The sequence below is a fragment of the Heptranchias perlo genome, chromosome 27 (genome assembly GCF_035084215.1).
Source record: "Heptranchias perlo isolate sHepPer1 chromosome 27, sHepPer1.hap1, whole genome shotgun sequence".
Classification (NCBI taxonomy): domain Eukaryota; kingdom Metazoa; phylum Chordata; class Chondrichthyes; order Hexanchiformes; family Hexanchidae; genus Heptranchias; species Heptranchias perlo.
Window position 1 is genome coordinate 7,507,428 of NC_090351.1, and position 20,215 is coordinate 7,527,642.

The 20,215-nt window shown below is 45.5% G+C and overlaps 1 protein-coding gene across 1 annotated transcript in view; it reads left to right on the top strand.

The window, feature by feature from the left end:
• The window catches only part of LOC137344369 (peptidyl-prolyl cis-trans isomerase FKBP5-like), a 149,294-nt gene extending 134,439 nt beyond the window's left edge, over positions 1-14,855 (top strand). The window contains exons 6-10 of the mRNA XM_068007265.1: positions 1,151-1,241; positions 2,432-2,515; positions 3,369-3,554; positions 12,134-12,373; positions 14,448-14,855. Of these exons, the coding sequence (XP_067863366.1) occupies positions 1,151-1,241; positions 2,432-2,515; positions 3,369-3,554; positions 12,134-12,373; positions 14,448-14,546 (700 nt within the window). The 3' untranslated portion in view covers positions 14,547-14,855. The remainder of the gene's footprint in view (positions 1-1,150; positions 1,242-2,431; positions 2,516-3,368; positions 3,555-12,133; positions 12,374-14,447) is intronic.
• Positions 14,856-20,215: the final 5,360 nt, after the last annotated feature.

Consider the following 20,215-nt stretch of genomic DNA (forward strand, 5'->3'; position numbering starts at 1 on the left):
TTCGTGGCAGGGACTGAAGACAATGGCTTCGGTCTTCCTAATGTTTAATTGGAGGAAATTGCGGCTCATTCAGGACTGGATGGGACAAGCAGTCTGACCACACAGAGGCAGTGGAGGGATCGATGGTAGTGAGGTAGAGCTGGGTATCATTAGAGTACATATAGAATCTGACGTGTTTTCGGATGATGTCACCGAGAGGCAGCATGTAGATGAGAAATAGGAGGGGGCCAAGGATAGATCCTTGGGGGAATTCCAGAGGTAACAGTGCGGGGATGGGAAGAGGAGCTGATGCAGGAGATTCTCTGGCAACGACTGGATTAGTAAGAGTGGAACCAGGCGAGGGCAGTCCCATTGAACTGAGAAGAGGCGTTGGAGGAGCACTCAAAGGATGAGGACCATGATCACTCTGAATAACTTGGCCAATTTATTAGTTCACTCTAACCTTCTACATGAAGGCTTCCTGAGATGCCCTCGCCTTAGTTTAGGAAGGGACAGCCAGTGACGCCCAAGAACTAATCCCTGTTATAGGATAGAGACAAGGACAAGAATGATTATTGTCCCATCCCTTCCCATACCCTTCCCTTCCCCTCCCCACAAAGAACGTTGTGACTGGTGTCCAGGAGAAACTTTGGTCTCGGTGCTCCCCCTCTCCCACCCTGCGTCTGGCAGTTAAATACCAACTGCTGGAAGTTTCATTGCCCCAGCATGTGCTTTTGTTTTTATTTCTTTTGTCCTTCCTTGTCAGATAACTGAGCACAGAACATGTTGGACTCTTTCAAAGCTGTTCTGTTTTTGCCCAAATTCTAACAGCTGCAAGGAATTATTTGTTATTTTTGGGACCACACGTATTGCAGAGAGGAGAGGCGGCGATCTCAATATTCTGTACACACTGGGCCTATAGACCTCACCCCCCCCCCTAAACCCACCACCCACTGCCCAGCTATTTACTCACAGTGATCCGTGCCCTGCAGCAGCAAGAAAGCAGTACAAACAAAATAAATAAGGACGGGTTTGGGAAACGCTCAGAGTTGGCGTGAGCCAGCACCCGTGGCATCTGGGTAAGGGATGGGGAGAGGGGGGTTAATGCCGTTATCTATTGGTTCCATTTTATTAAACGTCAAAAAATAAAGACTTGAATCATTTGTTCTAGATATGGCTTTGGAGTTCTCGGAAAACCTGGATTCAACGTTCCGCCAAATGCAGAGCTAGATTACGAAGTATTGCTGAAGAACTTTGAAAAGGTATGGAGTGAAGGCTGATTATTAATTCCCTCGCGGCCAGATGAACCTTGATTCATGTTTAACCTGATTAATAGCACTGGATGAACAGAAAGCGCCAGTTGGCGGAACACATCCTATGGCTGATTTCAAAGAATTCACTTCCACTCATTCATACAAACATAGGAACAGGAGTAGGCCATTCAGCCCCTCGAGCCTGTTCCGCCATGCAATTAGATCATGGCTGATTTGTATCTTAACTCCATTTTCCTGCCTTTGCTTCATATCCCTTGATACCCTTACCTCACAAAAATCTATCAATCTCCACTTGAAAATTGTAATTGTCCCCCAGCATCCACAGCCTTTTTTGGGGGAGAGAGTTCCAGATTTCCACTCCCCTTTGTGTGAAGAAGTGCTTCCTGACATCACCCCTGAACGGCTGAGCTCTAATTTTAAGGTTATGCCCACTTGTTCTGGACTCTCCCACCAGAAGAAATAAGTTCTCTGTATTTACCCTGTCATTTTAAATAGATTGATTAGATCACCCAACCTTCTGAGTTCAAGTGAATATAAACCAAGTTTATGAAACCCGGCCTCTTAATTTAACCCTTTAAGCCCTGGTATAATTCTGATGAATCTGCTCTATGCTCCTTCCAAGGCCAATGTATCTTTGCTGAGGTGCGGTGCCAAATACTGAATGTTGTACTCCAGATGTGACCTGATCAAAGGCTCTGTACTACTGAAGCATCACTTCCTCCCCTTTGTATTCCAATCCCTTGAGATAAAGGCCGACATTCCATTAGTCTTTTTGATTACAGTGTGTGCACGTGGCTTTCAGCACAACCTCAACAACACGAACCTTGGCTATTTGAAGCCTTTAATCAGTCCCGTATCATTACATTCCATGGACATTCAGATATACCTCACTTCGGCAAGAATCCGTGGGGCATTCCTTCTGCTTCCTCGGAATTCGGGCATTTCTCTAGCATGGCGGGACTTCCACCCACCAAGAAAGCTGCAGCCCTGACCCCAGCCTCTGGCCTCATGGCCATGATCATGGCCGGTCCGCCCAGCCTCTGCCCGGGGGGAGTGAGACGCACCTTCTCAGTGCCAGGATTTATTCTGGAGAATGTTCTGGTGAAACGTGGCGTGTGATTTGCGAAGGGCACTTTGAACTCTGGCCACACACTCCATTGTTTTATTTTACCAAACAGGCTAAAGAATCCTGGGAAATGAACACTCAAGAGAAACTGGAGCGAGCGGCTATCGTCAAGGAGAAGGGAACGTTCTATTTTAAGGTACCTGTGTGTAAAGGTCAACCTCCAACAGAACTGGTGCTCTCGCTTTTCATGAGTTTCTGTCTCTGTGTGACAGCTCAGTTTAAGTGATAGAGTTTATTAATTGCCCTCAAACCCCCCCCCGGCCTCCCCAGTATAAAATCTGTGGTAAGGTGCTGGTGTCAAGGGGTCATTGCTCCTACATAATGGCAATGGACAGTGCTGCAGCCAATTGGACCATCACATGGTGCAAATAATTGGAGTTCTGGTCCATTATTTCCCAAAAGATGGCCTGAGGTCTTAAGTGTGCTGTCATGGAGAGAAGCTAAATTTGGCTTAGACGACTCCCAAAAGGAGGGAAACACGAGAGGCCAGCCACCTCTGCCGACTCTCACTCAGCTTCTAGTGCCCGATTATGGAGTGGCATTGGCAGACTCCGGGAACAGGTCTGACTGTGTAGAATTTTGTTGATTGTATGTTTGTGAAGCAGCGCACAGTAAACTAAGAAAGTGCCAGAATGGATCACACGAGTGTGAGTTAACATACAAGCATACAAATAATGGTGGACAGGAAAGACCCTCTGCTCCATCCAGCCTGTCCCACGCAATTGCGATGTCTTGTGCATCACAATATATACACTCCACACCCCACCCGAAACCATGTGATCTCCTGGGAGAGGCAAAAAAACAGATAAAAACCCAAACCAATTTGGGGAATTAAAAAATCTGGGCAATACCTCTCCATGGTGATCACTCTGGCCCTGATTACGTTATGCAGTAAGTCCTCTGATTAGTATTCTAAATGTGATTAGCATAGTTCCTGATTAGCATAGTTCTAAATGTGTACAATTCCCTGGAATTTTTCTCAATCCCAGGCCGGCAAATACAAGCAGGCCCAGATCCAGTACAGGAAGATTGTGTCGTGGCTGGAGCAGGAATACTGCCTGGCACAGGAGGACAGTCAGAGCGCCAAGGCCCTGGTTCTGGCAGCACACCTCAACGTGGCCATGTGTTTCCTGAAACTGAATGAGTACCTGAAGGCCGTGGAGAGCTGTGACAAGGTGAGGTGTGCGCAGCGCCAGGCGGACCCGCTGTACCGGAGCGGGTGATTGAAATACTGTCTCGGTGAGGCAGGTGCCTTTACATAGAATTACATAGAAGGTACAGCACAGAAACAGGCCATTCGGCCCAACTGGTCCATGCCAGTGTTTATGCTCCACGCGAGCCTCCTCCCACTTTACAAACAGGTGTCGCATTTATGACGGGGTCGGTATCTGTTTTGAAAGCATACTACAGGGAGGCACGACCAGGTTCCTAGCGGGTTTGAAGCCACAGCAAAATACTGCAGATAATTTGGCTCCCAATTGTGTTAGCTTGTTGAGAATAGTTGGTGTGGGAAATTGGACATTCTGAGGCCTCTTTTGAGTGGTGGTTAGGGTGCATTGTTGGGGCAGTCTCCATAGAGCTGGAGTGCTTCATACTGACACAGGCAGGGGCTGATTAAATAACAGGCCTATGGAGCTTGTGCCCAGGGGCCCCAGCCAAATATAGTTCTCCCCACTCCCAGCACAACTCATCACAACACAAAAAAAACTGCACACAACCTCCAGCTCAAAACATGCTAGCATTTAAAGATACCGTCAGAAGTTGGCAGATTTGTTACCATATAAATACTGACACTTGCCTCGTATTTCATCTTTGCGTTTGAATGGGTCTTTGGGGGGCAGGGGAGGGGTTGTGACTGTCCCTGAATAAGCCTCAAGAATTCTTAATCCAGCTCTGGACACAGGGTACAAAAATTGAAAGGTTTGGGACAAGCTATGCACCAGTGATCTGACAGTCTGAGAAAGGTGAGGGAGACGATTTTAAGGCAGTACGAGCAGATCTGATTCTCTCAGCCTGGAGTCCTGCTGCCGGTGGACCAGGTACCCACGCCCTGCGCTCCCTCAGCAGGGGGTGTCCACAGTCACCCACAGAGCATCATATAATAACTCTACTTATAGGGCAATGTAATGCCTGTCTATTTGCTATACGTCAATCATCTCATTATTTATTGGCCATAATCTTCCACCATTGACCAAAAACTTAACTGGACCAGCCACATAAATACTGTGGCTACAAGAGCAGGTCAGAGGCTGGGTATTCTGCAACGAGTGACTCACCTCCTGACTCTCCAGAGCCTTTCCACCATCTACAAGGCACAAGTCAGGAGTGTGATGGAATACTCTCCACTTGCCTGGATGAGTGCAGCTCCAACACCACTCAAGAAGCTCGATACCATCCAGGATAAAGCAGCCCGCTTGATTGGCACCCCATCCACCACCCTAAACATTCACTCCCTTCACCACCGGCACACTGTGGCTGCAGTGTGTACCATCCACAGGATGCACTGCAGCAACTCGCCAAGGCTTCTTCAACAGCACCTCCCAAACCAGCGACCTCTACCACCTAGAAGGACAAGGGCAGCAGGCACATGGGAACAACACCACCTGCACGTTGCCCTCCAAGTCACACACCATCCCGACTTGGAAATATATCGCCGGTCCTTCATCGTCGCTGGGTCAAAATCCTGAAACTCCCTTCCTAACAGCACTGTGGGAGAACCTTTACCACATGGACTGCAGTGGTTCAAGAAGGCGGCTCATCACCACCTTCTAGAGGGCAATAAGGGATGGGTAATAAATGCTGGCCTTGCCAGTGACCCCCACATCCCATGAATGAATAAAAATAAAATCCTCAGATACAGGGGTGTTGCCAGAGGACTGGAGAATTGCAAATGTTACACCCTTGTTCAAAAAAGGGTGTAAGGATAAACCCAGCATAAACCCAACAAGCCAATCAGTTTAACCTCGGTGGTGGGGAAACTTTTAGAAATGATAATCTGGGACAAGATTGGTGGTCACTTGGACAATTGTGGATTGATTAGGGAAAGCCAGCACGGATTTGTTAAAGGCAAATCGTGTTTGACTAATTTGATTGATTTTTTAATGAGGTAACAGAGAGGGTTGATGAGGGCAATGCGGTTGATGTGGTGTATGTGGACTTTCAAAAGGCGTTTGATAAAGTGCTGCATAATAGGCTTATCATCAAAATTGAAGCCCATGGAATAAAAGGGGCAGTAGCAACATGGATACAGAATTGGCTAAGTAACAGGAAACAGAGAGTAGTGGTGAACAGTTGTTTTTTGGACTGGAGGGAGGTGTACAGTGGTGTTCCCCAGGGGTCGGTACTAGGACCACTGCTTTTCTTAACATATGACTTGGGTGTACAGGGCACAATTTCCAAGTTTGCAGATGACACAAAACTTGGAAGTGTAGTAAACAGTGAGGAGGATAGTGATAGACTTCAAGAGGATATAGACAGTCTGGTGGAATGGGCGGACACGTGACAGATGAAATTTAACGCAGAAAAATGTGAAGTGGTACATTTCAGTAGGAAGAAAGAGGAGAGGCAATATAATTTAGAGGGCACAATTAATACAGAGATCTGGGGGTATATATACACAAATCGTTGAAAGTGGCAGGGCAGGTTGAGAAAGTGGTTAAAAAAGCATACGGGATCCTAGGCTTTATAAATAGAGGCATAGAGTACAAAAGTATGGAAGTCATGATGAACCTTTATAAATCACTGGTTCGGCCACAGCTGGAGTATTGTGTCCAGTTCTGGGCACCGCACTTTAGGAAAGATGTGAAGGCCTTAGAGAGGGTGCAGAAGAGATTTACTAGAATGGTTCCAAGGATGTGGGACTTTAGTTACATGGATAGACTGGAGAATCTGGGGTTGTTCTCCTTGGAACAGAGAAGGTTGCGAGGAGATTTGATAGAGGTATTCAAAATCATGAAGGGTCGAGACAGAGTAGATAGAGAGAAACTGTTCCCATTGGCAGAAGGATTAAGAACCAGAACATAGATTTAAGGTGATTGGCAAAAGAACCAAAGGTGACATGAGGAAAACATTTTTTACCCAGCGAGTGGTTAGGATCTGGAATGCACTGCCCGAGGGGTGGTGGAGGCAGATTCAATTGTGGCTTTCAAAAGGGAACTGGATAAGTACTTGAAAGGAAATAATTTGCAGGACTACGGGGATAGTGTGGGGGAGTGGGACTAGCTGGATTGCTCTTGCATTGAGCTGGCACAGACTCAATGGCCGAATGGCCTCCTTCAGCGCGGTAACCTTTCTATGAGGAGGATACATTGGAGAAATCTGGGAGGCGAGAAACATTAAAGGAAACTGGAATGTTTATCAGACGGAGAATGTGAGTATAAACTCGGGGTTAAATGTGTTGAAGTAGCCCAGTTGGGGTAATTTAGAGAGGACGCGCTGGTTTACAGTGAACCTCGCCCATCGCCAGTACAAATCACACAGTTCCAGGGAGCACACCCACCATCTTCTGACAATCACTGGCACTGGTGGAGTTCAAATACCAGGGACATGGGTTAAACAATTAGTCAGACAGACAACGAGTAACCAAATTGTGGAATACCTCACTAGGAAAGGACATTCAACCTGATGATATGGATTCAATAGAGCAGCTGGATGTGTTTTTGAAGAGAGAAGGGATTGAGGGATATGATGGGGATAATATCTATCCAAAAGGGGTGGGGTTTTTTCTGGGTGAGTTGTTGTAAGCCAGAATGTAAAGGACTCCAGGCAGAGAGGGCATGTTGAGAAGATACCTTGCCCACTCACCCAAATGGCTTCTGATACACCTTCTCATCTCAGGTGATTCCAAGCCCGTCTACCCTCAGCACCTCCGAGCCCATCCATCCTTTCTGCCCCAAATGCCTCCCAGCTGGCGGGAGCTGGCCTGCCCCAAGTGTTTCTTGGCACAGCTGATCATTTGTGGTCTCTTACCCACCTGCTTGCCTGCCCGCCCCAAGTGCCATCCTCTGAGTGCCCCAAGTGTGTCCCAGCTTGTATCCTTTTCTCATTCCTGGCCATGAGTGCATTGCAACCAACCTATTCATCCACCCACTCACCCCCAGTGCTCCCATTCTTGCTAGCCTGATTGACTGACCGCTTGTCAGCCTTGGCTTAGTGGGTAGAACGTAAGAAATAGGAGCAGGAGTGGCCATATGACCCCTTGAGCCTGCTCCGTCATTCAATCAGATCATGGCTGAACTTTTACCTCAACTCCACTTTCCCGCCCTATCTTAGTGTCCAAATTTCCATCGATCTCAATCTTGAATATACTCAATGACTGAGCATCGACAGTCCTCTGGGGTAAAGAATTTCAAAGATTCACAACCCTCTGTGTGAAGAAATTTTTCCTCATCTTGGTTCTAAATGGCTGACCCCTTTTCCTGAGACTAGTTCTAGACTCTCCAGCCAGGGGAAACAGCCTCTCAGATCTACCCTGTCAAGCTCTTTAAGAATTTTATACGTTTCAATGAGATCACCTCTCAGTGTTCTAAACTCCAGAGAGTATAGGCCCATTCTACTCAATCTGTCCTCATAGGACAACACTCTCATCCCAGGAATCAAACTAGTGAACTTCATTGCACGAAGGCAAGTATATCCTTCCTTAGGTGAGTTACGGCACAGAAGGAGGCCGTTTGGCCCATCATGCCCGTGCTGGCCAAAAAGAGCTATTCAGCTTAATCCCACTCTCCAGCACTTGGTCCGTAGCCCTGTAGGTTACGGCACTTCAAGTGCACATCCAAGTACTTTTGAAATGAGTTGAGGGTTTCTGCCTCTACCACCCTTTCAGGCAGTGTGTTCCAGACCCCCACCACCCTCTGGGTGAAAAAAATTCTCCTCAGCTCCCCTCTAATCCTTCTACCAATTACTTTAGATCTAAGCCCCCTGGTCACTGACCCCTCTGCTAAGGGAAATAGGTCCTTCCTATCCACTCTATCTAGTCCCGTCATAATTTTATACACCTCAATTAAATCTCCCCTCAGCCTCCTTTGTTCCAAAGAAAACAACCCCAGCCTATCCAATCTTTTCTCATAGCTAAAATTCTCCAGTCCTGGCAACATCCTTGTAAATCTCCTCTGGACCCTCTCTAGTGCAATCACACCTTTCCTGTAATGAGGTGACCAGAACTGTGCGCAGTACTCAAGCTGTGGCCTAACCAATGTTTTGTACAGTTCTAGCATAACCTCCCTGCTCTTATATTCTATGCCTCGGCTAATAAAGGAAAGTATCCCGTATGCCTTTTTAACCACCTTATTTACCTGTCCTGCTACCTTCAGGGATCTGTGGACATGCACTCCAAGGTCCCTTTGTTCCTCTACACCTCTCAGTATCCTCCCATTTATTGTGTACTCCCTTGCCTTGTTTGCCCTCCCCAAATGCATTACCTCACACTTCTCTGGATTGAATTCCATTTGCCACTTTTCTGCCCACCTGACCAGTCCATTGATATCTTCCTGCAGTTTACAGCTTTCCTCCTCACTATCAATCACATGGCTAATTTTTGTATCATCTACAAACTTCTTGATCAAGCCCCCCACATTCAAGTCCAAATGATTAATATATACCACAAAAAGCAAGGGGCCTAGTACTGAGCCCTGTGGGACCCCACTGGAAACAGCCTTCCAGTTGCAAAAATACCCATCAACCATTACCCTTTGCTTCCTGCCACTGATCCAATTTTGGATCCAACTTGCCACTTTCCCTTGGATCTCATGGACTTTTACTTTTTTGACCAGTCTACCATGTGGGACCTTGTCAAAAGCCTTGCTAAAATCCATGTAGACCACATCAAACACGTTACCCTCATCGACTCTCCTTGTAACCTGCTCAAAAAATTCAATCAAGTTAGTCAGACACGACATTCCCTTAACAAATCCATGCTGACTGTCCTTGATTAACCCATGCCTTTCTAAATGACTATTTATGTTGTCCCTCAGAATCGGTTCTAATAATTTGCTCATCACCGAGGTTAGACTGACTGGCCTATAATTACACTGTCTATCTCTTTCTCCCTTTTTAAACTATGGTACAACGTTAGCAGTCCTCCAATCCTCCGGCACTGTGCCTGTAGCCAGGGAGGATTGGAAAATGATGGTCAGATAGACAGATGCACTGTCGGAAGTGCTGTCTTTTGGATGAGATGTTAAACCGAGGCTATGTCTGCCCTCTCAGGTAGACATAAAAGATCCCATGGCACTATTGGGAGAAGACCAGGGGAATTCTCTCCATTGTCCTGGCCAATATTTATCCCTCGCCAAACATCACTAAAACAGATGATCTGGCCATTTATCTCAATGCTGTCTGTGGGATCTTGCTGTGCACAAATTAGCTGCCACTTTTCCCTACATTACCACATTGGCAACACTTTAAAAGTACTTCATTGGCTGTACAGTGCTTTGGGACGTCCTGAGGTCGTGAAAGGTGTTATATAAATGCATAATCTTTCTTCTTTCTTTTCAATGAGACCTGATAGGGGAGAACACGAAAGCATGAGGTGGCGGAGGAGAATAAGGGAGTGAGAAATGAAGGAGAGAGAAAGATGAGGAGAAAGACACGCAGAAGTAGAGGAGGAGAAAAAGAGAAATAAGTGCAGTGGAAAGAGAGGGAGAGACTTGTTTTGCAGCTTTGCCAGTGGTGCCGTTAGTTAGAGGGCACCAAAAGCTAAGAACAGTTTGATGGGGCTCAGCCCAAAAAGTTAGAAACGTATTGAGTTGGATCAGTTCTGGTGATATTGATTCAAGGTTGCAGTTTGAACGAGCTGTGAGAAAATGCGGACTTAAAAATAGAAAGAAGAAATGATTTGGAACTCCTTGTGATAGAATTGGTTGACGACAATATTGATCCTCAATGAGCAATTGATAAGGTTCCTCACAAGGAACATGTGGCTGAAGCAAAAGTTCATGGGATCAAAAGATAATGTCGTAATTTGGATAAATCATAAAAGATAACAGGAAACAGTGGGTAGATATCAGTGCTAACTGCTCTAATCAGGGGCACTGTGACTGTTGGAGCCCTGTAGAGATTGACGTGGTTCCAATTATTTATAAGAGTATTCTCAAAAAATATCCATCTCGTGTGACAAAGGAGGAAGTTCGGAAAACCTTGCCAACTGAGTGGATAAACATTAGATCGAATTTGATACTGAGAGATGCTTATCGTCTAGGTCCTGAATGAGGAACCATAGACAAGCTGGGCGACCTACTCTGCTTCAACCTTATGAATAAATATGAGTACTGGACGGCTGAACTCCGCTGTGTTTTTGGATGTGATTATAATTTAAGAGTGGGAATCTGCAGCTGTATTTATTTAAACAAAGCTCGCGGCAGATTATGGAAACACTCGAGAACATTCAGGCTGCTGTTCCGTTTCAGTTGACTTTAGTTTCCCTGGTACCTTGGTTACAAGGAGCTTTGTTGCTGTTACAGCTCGTCTGTGCGCCCAGGTGTCCATGATCTGTTCAGTCAGGCGTAAGCCTGGACTGCAGCAGCTTCTGAGAGACCTAGGAGAAAGGCCAAGGCCCATGTAGTGAATAAGGATTCAGGATACAAGTTATTCAGAACAGTTACTTCAAGCAACCCAAACGCCCTTCACCGACATAGTTTGCACTAACCATTATTACAGGTCTGACCTCTGAACTCCTACTCAGACCATTATTACAGTTCTGATCTCTGAACTCCTACTCAGACCATTATTACACTTCCAACCTCTGAACTCCTACTCAGACCATTATTACAGTTCTGACCTCTGAACTCCTATTCAGACTATTATTACAGTTCTGACCTCTGAACTCCTACTCAGACCATTGTTACAAGTCTGACCTTTGAATTCCTACTCAGGCCATTATTACAGTTCTGACCTCTGAACTCCTACTCAGACCATTATTACACTTCCAACCTCTGAACTCCTACTCAGACCATTATTACAGTTCTGACCTCTGAACTCCTATTCAGACTATTATTACAGTTCTGACCTCTGAACTCCTACTCAGACCATTGTTACAAGTCTGACCTTTGAATTCCTACTCAGGCCATTATTACAGTTCTGACCTCTGAACTCCTACTCAAACCATTATTACAGATCTGACCCCTGAACTCCTACTCATTCCCTTTCCTGCTGCCTTTAGCCTGTCACCTGAAGCCCTTGATCAGCCTGCGCTAGAGTCAGATACAAAACATGGCCTAGATCAAAGTAAGACAGCCGATAGCGCAGAACAGCACCAAGATTGCAAAGAGGGACGATAAGGCAAATCAAAAAATGGTGGTTAGGCTTTCAAAGCCTGGAGATAGCAGGAGCAAGGGAAGGTGAGAGGTTCCACAGTTTGAAACTCTGGGGAAAGGATGATTTAGAGTAGGAGATGGTGGGGATGGAGAGTGTAGTTAGAAATTAAAGGTGAGGAAGGGATCGCCAAACAACAAGCTTTGTCTTGTATCCTGCTCAGGAGTGTGAGAGAGATGCTGAAAGAGTCTCTCCCAGACATGGGAGCAGTATTCAAGTCTTGGACAGACCTGGGCAGAATAGAGTCCTAAGAATTATTGAGGGAATTAAATTGTTTGGCTGTTGGTAATGTATTTTAGACCTTTTTTTTACAATTTCTTATTTAATGCCTTCATGAGATACAATCAGTTTTGGAATTAAATGACTTTCAATAAATGCCGTTAATATACAGCTAATTTACAGTAAGGGTATAAATACTCAACCTTCATTTCTTTTTTACTCGCAGGCATTAGAGATTGACAGAGCCAATGAGAAAGCACTGTACAGACGCGGTGAGGCAAGGCTCTGTGTTAATGAGTTTGATCTGGCAAAGGCAGACTTCCAGAAGGTGCTTCAGGTCAACCCTGAAAACAAGGCCGCAAAGACTCAAATTGTCCTGTGCCAGAACAGGATGAAGGAGCACCACGAGAGGAACAAAAAGATTTATGCCAACATGTTCCAAAAGTTTGCAGACAGAGACTCAAAGGTGAATTGAATGGGGTCAGGAGGAATGAATAAAGAAAGAAAGATTTGTATTTCTATAGTGCTTTTCATGACCTCAGGATATCCCAAAGCGCTTTACAGTCAATGAAGTATTTTGGAAGTGTAGTCACTGTTGTACTGTGGGATTAATGTGTTGTTTGTGCTGTTTTCTGTCCTATACAAACTATTATCATGGGCCAATACAGTAATTACCCACTTCTCACAACCGTCAGCTTGGCTCAGTGGTAGCACTCTCACTGCTGATTCAGAAGGTCGTGGGTTTAAGCCCCAACTCCAGAGCCTTGAGATTTAATGTAGCTGACGCTTCAGTGGAGTACTGAGGGAGTACTGGTGTATTGGAGGAGAACTTAAACCAAAGCCCCATCTACCCTCTCAGGTAGATGTAAAAGATCCCACAGCACCATTTGAAGAAGAGCAGGGGAGTTCTTCCAGTTTGCTGACCAACACTGCTACCTCAATAAACATCACTGAAACAGATTATCTGGTCATTTATTTCATTGCTGTTTGTGGGATCTTGCTGTGCGCAAATTGGCTGCTACGATTCCTACATTACAACAGTGACTACACTTCAAAGTGCTTCATTGGCTGTAAAGCACTTTGGGACATCCTGAGGTCGTGAAAAGCTTTGTATAAATGCAAGTTTTTTTTTTCTTTTAGTGGATAAATACTCCAACTGTATGGTTGAGACAGAGACCATTGCATCTTTTAAGGGAAAAATAGATAAACATTTGAAGCAGAGGAATATACAGGGCTATGGAGAGAGCAGGGCAGTGAATTTAATTTTGGATTGCTTTAACAACGAGCTAACACCGAGACGATGGGCTGAATGGCCTCCTTCTGTGCTGTAAGCTTTTATGGTTCTGAATATTTTATTTAGAACCTTTCCCCAGGACATATACCTGGCCTCTGCTTCTCCCCCCTGTCCCCAGGACATATACCTGTCCTCTGCTTCTCCCCCCTGTCCCCAGGATATGCACCTGGCCTCTGCTTCTCCCCCCTGTCCCCAGGATATGCACCTGGCCTCTGCTTCTCCCCCCTATCCCCAGGACATATACCTGTCCTCTGCTTCTCCCCCCTGTCCCCAGGATATGCACCTGTCCTCTGCTTCTCCCCCCTGTCCCCAGGATATGCACCTGGCCTCTGCTTCTCACCCCCTGTCCCCAGGACATATACCTGGCTTCTGCTTCTCCCCCCTGTCTCCAGGACATATACCTGTCCTCTGCTTCTCACCCCCTGTCCCCAGGACATATACCTGGCCTCTGCTTCTCACCCCCTGTCCCCAGGACATATACCTGGCCTCTGCTTCTCCCCCCTGTCTCCAGGACATATACCTGTCCTCTGCTTCTCCCCCCTATCCCCAGGACATATACCTGTCCTCTGCTTCTCCCCCCTGTCTCCAGGACATATACCTGGCCTCTGCTTCTCCCCCCTATCCCCAGGACATATACCTGGCCTCTGCTTCTCCCCCCTATCCCCAGGACATACACCTGTCCTCTGATTCTCTCCCCTGTCCCCAGAGCAAGAGCGTAGACTTTGTCACCTTAGAATCATTTCATTCATGAACTCAGATCAACCATGTGTGAAACAACAGTCTGCCAAGGCAACCGTTTCTATCTGAGGGGATCAAGTGTGAAAATCGCCTTCAAAAACAGCTGGCCGATTGTAGATGGCTTCTTCTGTCCAATTTTGCGATGAAAATAAGCAGCTGTTAAAGTCCCAGCTCCGTTGCCATGGAGTGGTCAGACATAGGTTGGTGTCTGCGCCTCCCCCTAGTCCCAAGTTCTCAATTTTGGCTGTGCTGCTGTGGGAGGGAACTGAGCAAAGGTCAGGGAGGGTCAGCTCAGGCTTCTCTGTTGCGTCTCCTGGTGGCTGGTTTCAGAATACCGTCGGCAAAAGCCAGTTCACAAGTCACTTTCCTGTCCCCTGAGCGATGGACAGAATGTGCAGCAGGGAGAGGAGTATCTGGAAATAGAAGGAGTTGAAAGAAAGGCCTGAAGTCTGACATTTTCTTTGCGATCCAAAATGGCTTTCTCTAATCCACTGCCCGTGTCTTGCAGGGAGAAACCAGTAAATCTCCGAGGGAGAAAGTAAACGTTATATTTAAAGAGGTGGAAGAGGATTCCCCTGAAGAAAAAAAACCCAGAGAAGCAGAATGAATAGGGAACACGCGCATCTGAAGGACAAGACGACTGGTATCCGAGTAGGCGACAAGTTGCACCCCAGCAACTCAATGCAGGACAGTGCCCCATTTTAAGAGAGCAAGGAGATATTTTCTGCCAAAAAAAAAGGAACAAAGGGATTATTATAGCCAGAGATCTCTACATGTATTGAGTGTGGCAATGAGAGCTGTGAGTCACAGACTCTCCCAAGGAGCCACAGTAAAGCTTCATAACCTTGAGTGAATTTGTTTTTTCTAATCCTAAGCATTCCAGAATCTAACAGAAATAAAGGTTCCAATCCTCCTACTCTGACTGTTGATTTTAGTCCTGAAATGAAGAGATCAAACAGCCCTGCGATTAGGCTCTGAGATAATGGTGTAGCTTCCTGCATCGACTCTACAAAGCATTCAGTCCCAGTTGCAGGTTTCCCAAAGCAAGGCACCTGCCTTTTAATCAGGTTGATAGTTTTTACACGTATACCTCTTGTTCCTTTAATAGAAAGCCGGGCTTCTGAAATCCCATTGTATATAAACTAACTAAATAATTTCCCCTTTCTCCCACCCCATCCTCAGAACTGACTGTATCTCTCCTTATTAGCAGGGCCAGTGGGAATCCAGGAAATATTTTGATAAAAGCTTAATTGGTAAAGTGTCTGGGGAATTCCGTTATTTACATATGCTTGAGTACTGTGCGTGTTTCTGTAATAAAAAGCATGTTTCATACTAAAAACAGGGGAAGCATTAATGCAAACACTTTCATTAAATGGCTACCACCATTTTGATTGACTTTGGGCACTTTGGGAATATGGAATGGTCTGATGTACTAGTTTTTATTGGGCATTAAAATGTGACCATACCAATTAAATCAAAGCGAACTTGACAGTTTGTTTAGTAAACAAGCGTTCCATCCATTAGTTGGGAGTCTGACTGAGAGAGTCACTGTGTTCTCCATGAATTAGTACTAATGCCACATCTTATTCCTCTCCATTAAACAAACCTAACTGAAGCACAACAAATTGCATTTATATAGCGCCTTTAACGCAGTAAAACATCCCACGATGCTTCACAGGAGTATACTCAGACAAAAATTTGAAACCGAGCCACATAAGGAGATATTAGGACAAGTGACCAAAAGCTTGGTCAAAGAGGTAGGTTTTAAGGAGCATCTTAAAGGAGAAGAGAAAGGTAGAGAGACGGAGAGGTTTGGGGAGGGAATTCCAGAGCTTAGGGTCCAGGCAGCTAAAGGCACGACAGCCAATGGTGGGACGAAGGGAGTGGATGAGGCCAGAATTGGAGGAACGCAGAAATCTCGGAGGGTCGTAGGACTGGAGGAGGTTACAGAGATCGGGAGGGACGAGGCCATGGAGGGATTTGAACATGAGGATGAGAATTTTAAATCTGTGGCGTTGCCAGACCGGAAGCCAATGTAGGTTAGTGAGCACAGGGGTGATGGGTGAACGGGACTTGGTATACGAGCAGCAGAGTTTTGGATGAGCTCAAGTTTACGGAGGTGGAAGATGGAAGAGGATGAGACTTGTAAAATCGAGGCCTTGCTGGAAGAAGTAACCAGTTAGCCCATGTCTCCTGCTCACTTTATCTACAGTCAGCTGAAGTCACTTATAGTGATGGCACTCTTTTAAGTAATTTTCACTTCCAGTTATTGAAACATCACGATGGGGAACTTTCCCCTTGTCACTGTTTCCAATGAAATTATAAACAGTGCTCCAACAGATTTAAATTTATGATCTCACTAACACATTGTGACTTGAGAAAAACTTCCCTGCAGATTTTCAAGGCAAATTCAAAATGTTCCTGGCACTCTCAATGTGGACTTTCATTGCTTGTAAATGCACCTGGGATTGAGAACTTGGTGTTAATAAAAACAGCAATCTGAATGGAGTCTTGCTGAGGGTAAGCTTTTATTAGTCTCAAGACTCAAATCCATATTTACACACAGAGAATTGGCGATGGGAATTGGTGGCTTTATTGGAACCATTGAGCTTGTTCAATTCTGGCATCCCCCGCGTCCCTGTAATTTTTTTTCCCTTCCTCTCGTCCCTTGACCCAACACATGTCGAATTCTTGATTTCAGTCACGTCGTTTTGAAATGCACCCAGAAGAAACTAAATGCTTCCGCATGTAGGGGGCGAACAAAATCAGGAAATTTCAGAGCTGCATTGGCAGAAGCTTGGGAACATATTGTCCACTCATCAATCAGGCTTGGCAATGACACAAGGTTTGAGGAGATCTGGAAAGGGGAATTTTCTGGGGTTGGGTGGAGGGGGAGGCGGTAGAGATGTGCGTGTATATATATATATGGCAGAGGTACAAACTGTTGAACAACAAGGTTTAGCCAGCCTTTGCCATAAAGGTGAATAGTACAACCGAACTTTTTTAAAATTCAGTCTCGGGATGTGGGCATCGTGGGCAAGGACTGCGTTTATTGCCCATCCCCAGTTGCCTTGAGATGGTCCTTCTCTGCAGCATAGCAGTTTGACATAACTGAGTAGTTTGCTCGGCCATCAAGGGTCAGTTAAGAGTCAACCACATTGGCGTGGGACTGGAGTCACCTATAGGCCTGACCGGGTAAGGACGGCAGGTTTCCTTCCCTAAAGGACATTAGTGAACCAGTTGGGTTTTTATGACAATCCGACAGCTTCGTGGACACTTTTACTGAGACCAGCTTTTTATTTCCAGATACTTTTAATTCAAATTCTCAAACTGCCACGATGGGATTTGAAATTGTGTACTCTGGATTATTAGTCCAGGCCTCTGGATTATTAGTCCAGTAACATAACAACTACACTACTGAACCCCATGAACTGATATCAATCCCGCTCAGTAGGATTCAAATTTGGATTGCTGGCAAGTGATTGGAATCCTCCACAAGATCCCCCATCCGGAGATGATCAAAACCTTGTATCAGTCTGTCCCTTGTTCAGTCCCCAGTCTGGGCCGAGTCAGGTGATCTTTGCCAGGCTGGCAATAGATGCACTACAGTTGGTCTCATTAACTCTGGATTAGGTCGGGGAAATTTGGCCGAGGGGGTCTTCCGCCTGCGCACGTTCCAGTGGCTCCTGTGTGGACATTGTATGAGGGCAGGATCAGACTTGGCCATGACTCTGCCTGTGGGTGAATAACCTGCTGTCACTCACTGCCAAAGCCCACATATGAGATACCAGAAGGAATCACAAACACCTGTGGAAATGTACACATCAAGGGGCCAGGCCTTCAAGAGAGGAGCAGAGAAAAATTGGCAGTGAAAATTGAGGAGGACATTTTTGTTTTAAGAAGATTTTTTGTTGCACTGGTTGATGAGCTTTGAGTCCAATGAGATCAAGTCTAGGGGGAGCAGAGAAGAAGGGTGGGATTTATTGCATCTCGTTCTAGCTAAGTTAACATTATGGTCGTATCATTGCTTTTATACAGCCAGGAAACACTGGAGAAAATTATGCAATCAGGACCTCTTTTCGAAATCCAATCCTTCTAAAACCAATGGTCAGTTCCTTTGTCCCCGTGCAGCAATGTTTCTGCATGTCTGTCAGTTTTAATTCTGGTTTTATTTAAACAATGAACGTTAACAGCACAAGGGCTGACCCAAAGGAGGGAGTAAGCCTGAATTGTGCAGAAACTGAATTAAACATTTGTAAAAGAAAGAGCTTGCATTTATATAGCGCCTTTCACGACCTCAGGATATCCCAAAGTGCTTTACAGCCAATGAAGTACTTTTGAAGTGTAGTCACCGTTGTAATGTTGGAAACGCGGCAGTCAATTTGTGCACAGCAAGATCCCACAAACATCAGTGAGATAAATGAACAGGTAATCTGATTTAGTGATGTCAGTTGAGGGATAAATGTTGGCTGGGACACCGGGGAGAATTCCTCTGCTCTTCTTCGAAATAGTGCCATTGGATCTTTAACGTACATCGGAGAGGGCAGACGGGGCCTTGGTTTAATGTCTCATCCGAAAGACGGGACTTCTGACAGTGCAGCACTCCCTCAGTACTGCACTGGGGGTGTCAGTCTACATTTTGTGCTCAATTCTTTGGAGTCAGACTTGAACCCACGACCTCCTGACAGCATAAACTCAGGGATAACTCAGCCTTGAATGCGTTTGTTAATCAGTATCAGAACCCTTCCTAAGCTAATCCCCTGTGTTACCATCCACACTTACTGTTTAAGCGAAAAGTACACAGTAACGCACGGAACAAAAGCACAATAATATTATTCCTGAGAATTCATTGGGTTTTTTTTGTTCTTAAAAGATTGTTGCTCATTTTAAGTACTCCGTTGCCAATTAAGCCTCCTTTTCACTAGCGTTTTGGGTAAAATGCACAGCTGTTTTACTGACCTACATTTGAAGGAATGAATTATCCAGGGTGCATTAAAGAGCCCAACTATTGGCATGAAGAGCTGGACCCTGGAGTGCGTGCGCGACTGAAGATTACTGAGTGAGCCTTCAGGTGTTGCGATGAGCAGCTTTCATCCTTTGTGCTTCTTTAAGGCTCTCCGGGGTCATAAGTACAGATCGGTGCACTGAAGACTATTTAGTAACAGTATCACTGGGCACAAGTACAGGATTTTGGTTGAGTGTGTTTTTAAAAATGCTCAGTCAACAGAGCTTTGAACAGAGAAATTAATTTGTAAGGGAAGGCTCAGCCCCAGTTCTAACTGACTGCGAGAAATGCTGGTCTTGTTTTTGCCGTTTATCATTTCTCAAGAAACATCTAGAACATTGTGTTCTGACATCTTGCTCTTTGAAGGTGTGAGTAATGGTTGTGTGTACAGAGCGGGCATTGTATCAGTGTTGTGGACTTTCAGGCAGGTTTGATGTTCACTTCCCCCCTCGCTGGTGTAAAATCACATTTAGACCAAAACAACCAGGGAAGGAGACAAGGAAAAAATTTTTTGGCGGCAAGTTGTAATGATCTGGAATGCACCGCCTGAAAGGGTGGTCGAGGCAGATTCAATAATAACTTTCAAAAGGGAATTGGATAAATACTTGAAAGGGAAACATTTACAGGGCTATGGGGAAAAAGCAGGGGGGAGTGGGACTAATTGGATAGCTCTTTCAAAGAGCTGGCACAAGCACGATGGACTGAACGGCCTCCTTCTGTGCCGTACGATTCCTTGACCACTCTGTGTTGCTTCCTGTTTGTAGAGAAAAAACCCTCGGAGAAAACACTTAAAACCGGATTCAGAGCAGGGCTGCAGATCCGGTTGGCAGATGTTCTCATTTCTCACATCTGTCGGTAATCATAATCTCAACACGTCCAACGTTACTGTAGAGAGAACCCTTCTGAATTCTTCCTCTGAGATACCTTCATCCTCTGTTCCCCTGGTTTTACTGCAAGTGCATCGACTTGTTACGTCAACTCTGCAGATGTGGAACTGATCTAACTCAAACCTTCCTGTAAAGCCGGAACCCATTACTGTGATGGCTCATTCAGAACAGCAAGAGCCTCCATTTTCTCTGCACAATGTCCTGCACTCCAACAATTCCCATCCTCATCAAACTATCTACTGAAGACTCCAGTAAGCGAGGTGCAAAATAACTAAAAGTGCACAGGAGGATTATGCTTCCCATCTGGTGTTCCCTCCACTTTCATTTGTGCTTGTCTACCAAAGGAGGAGAAGCTGGCATTATTCCTTGCGACTATAGTGAACA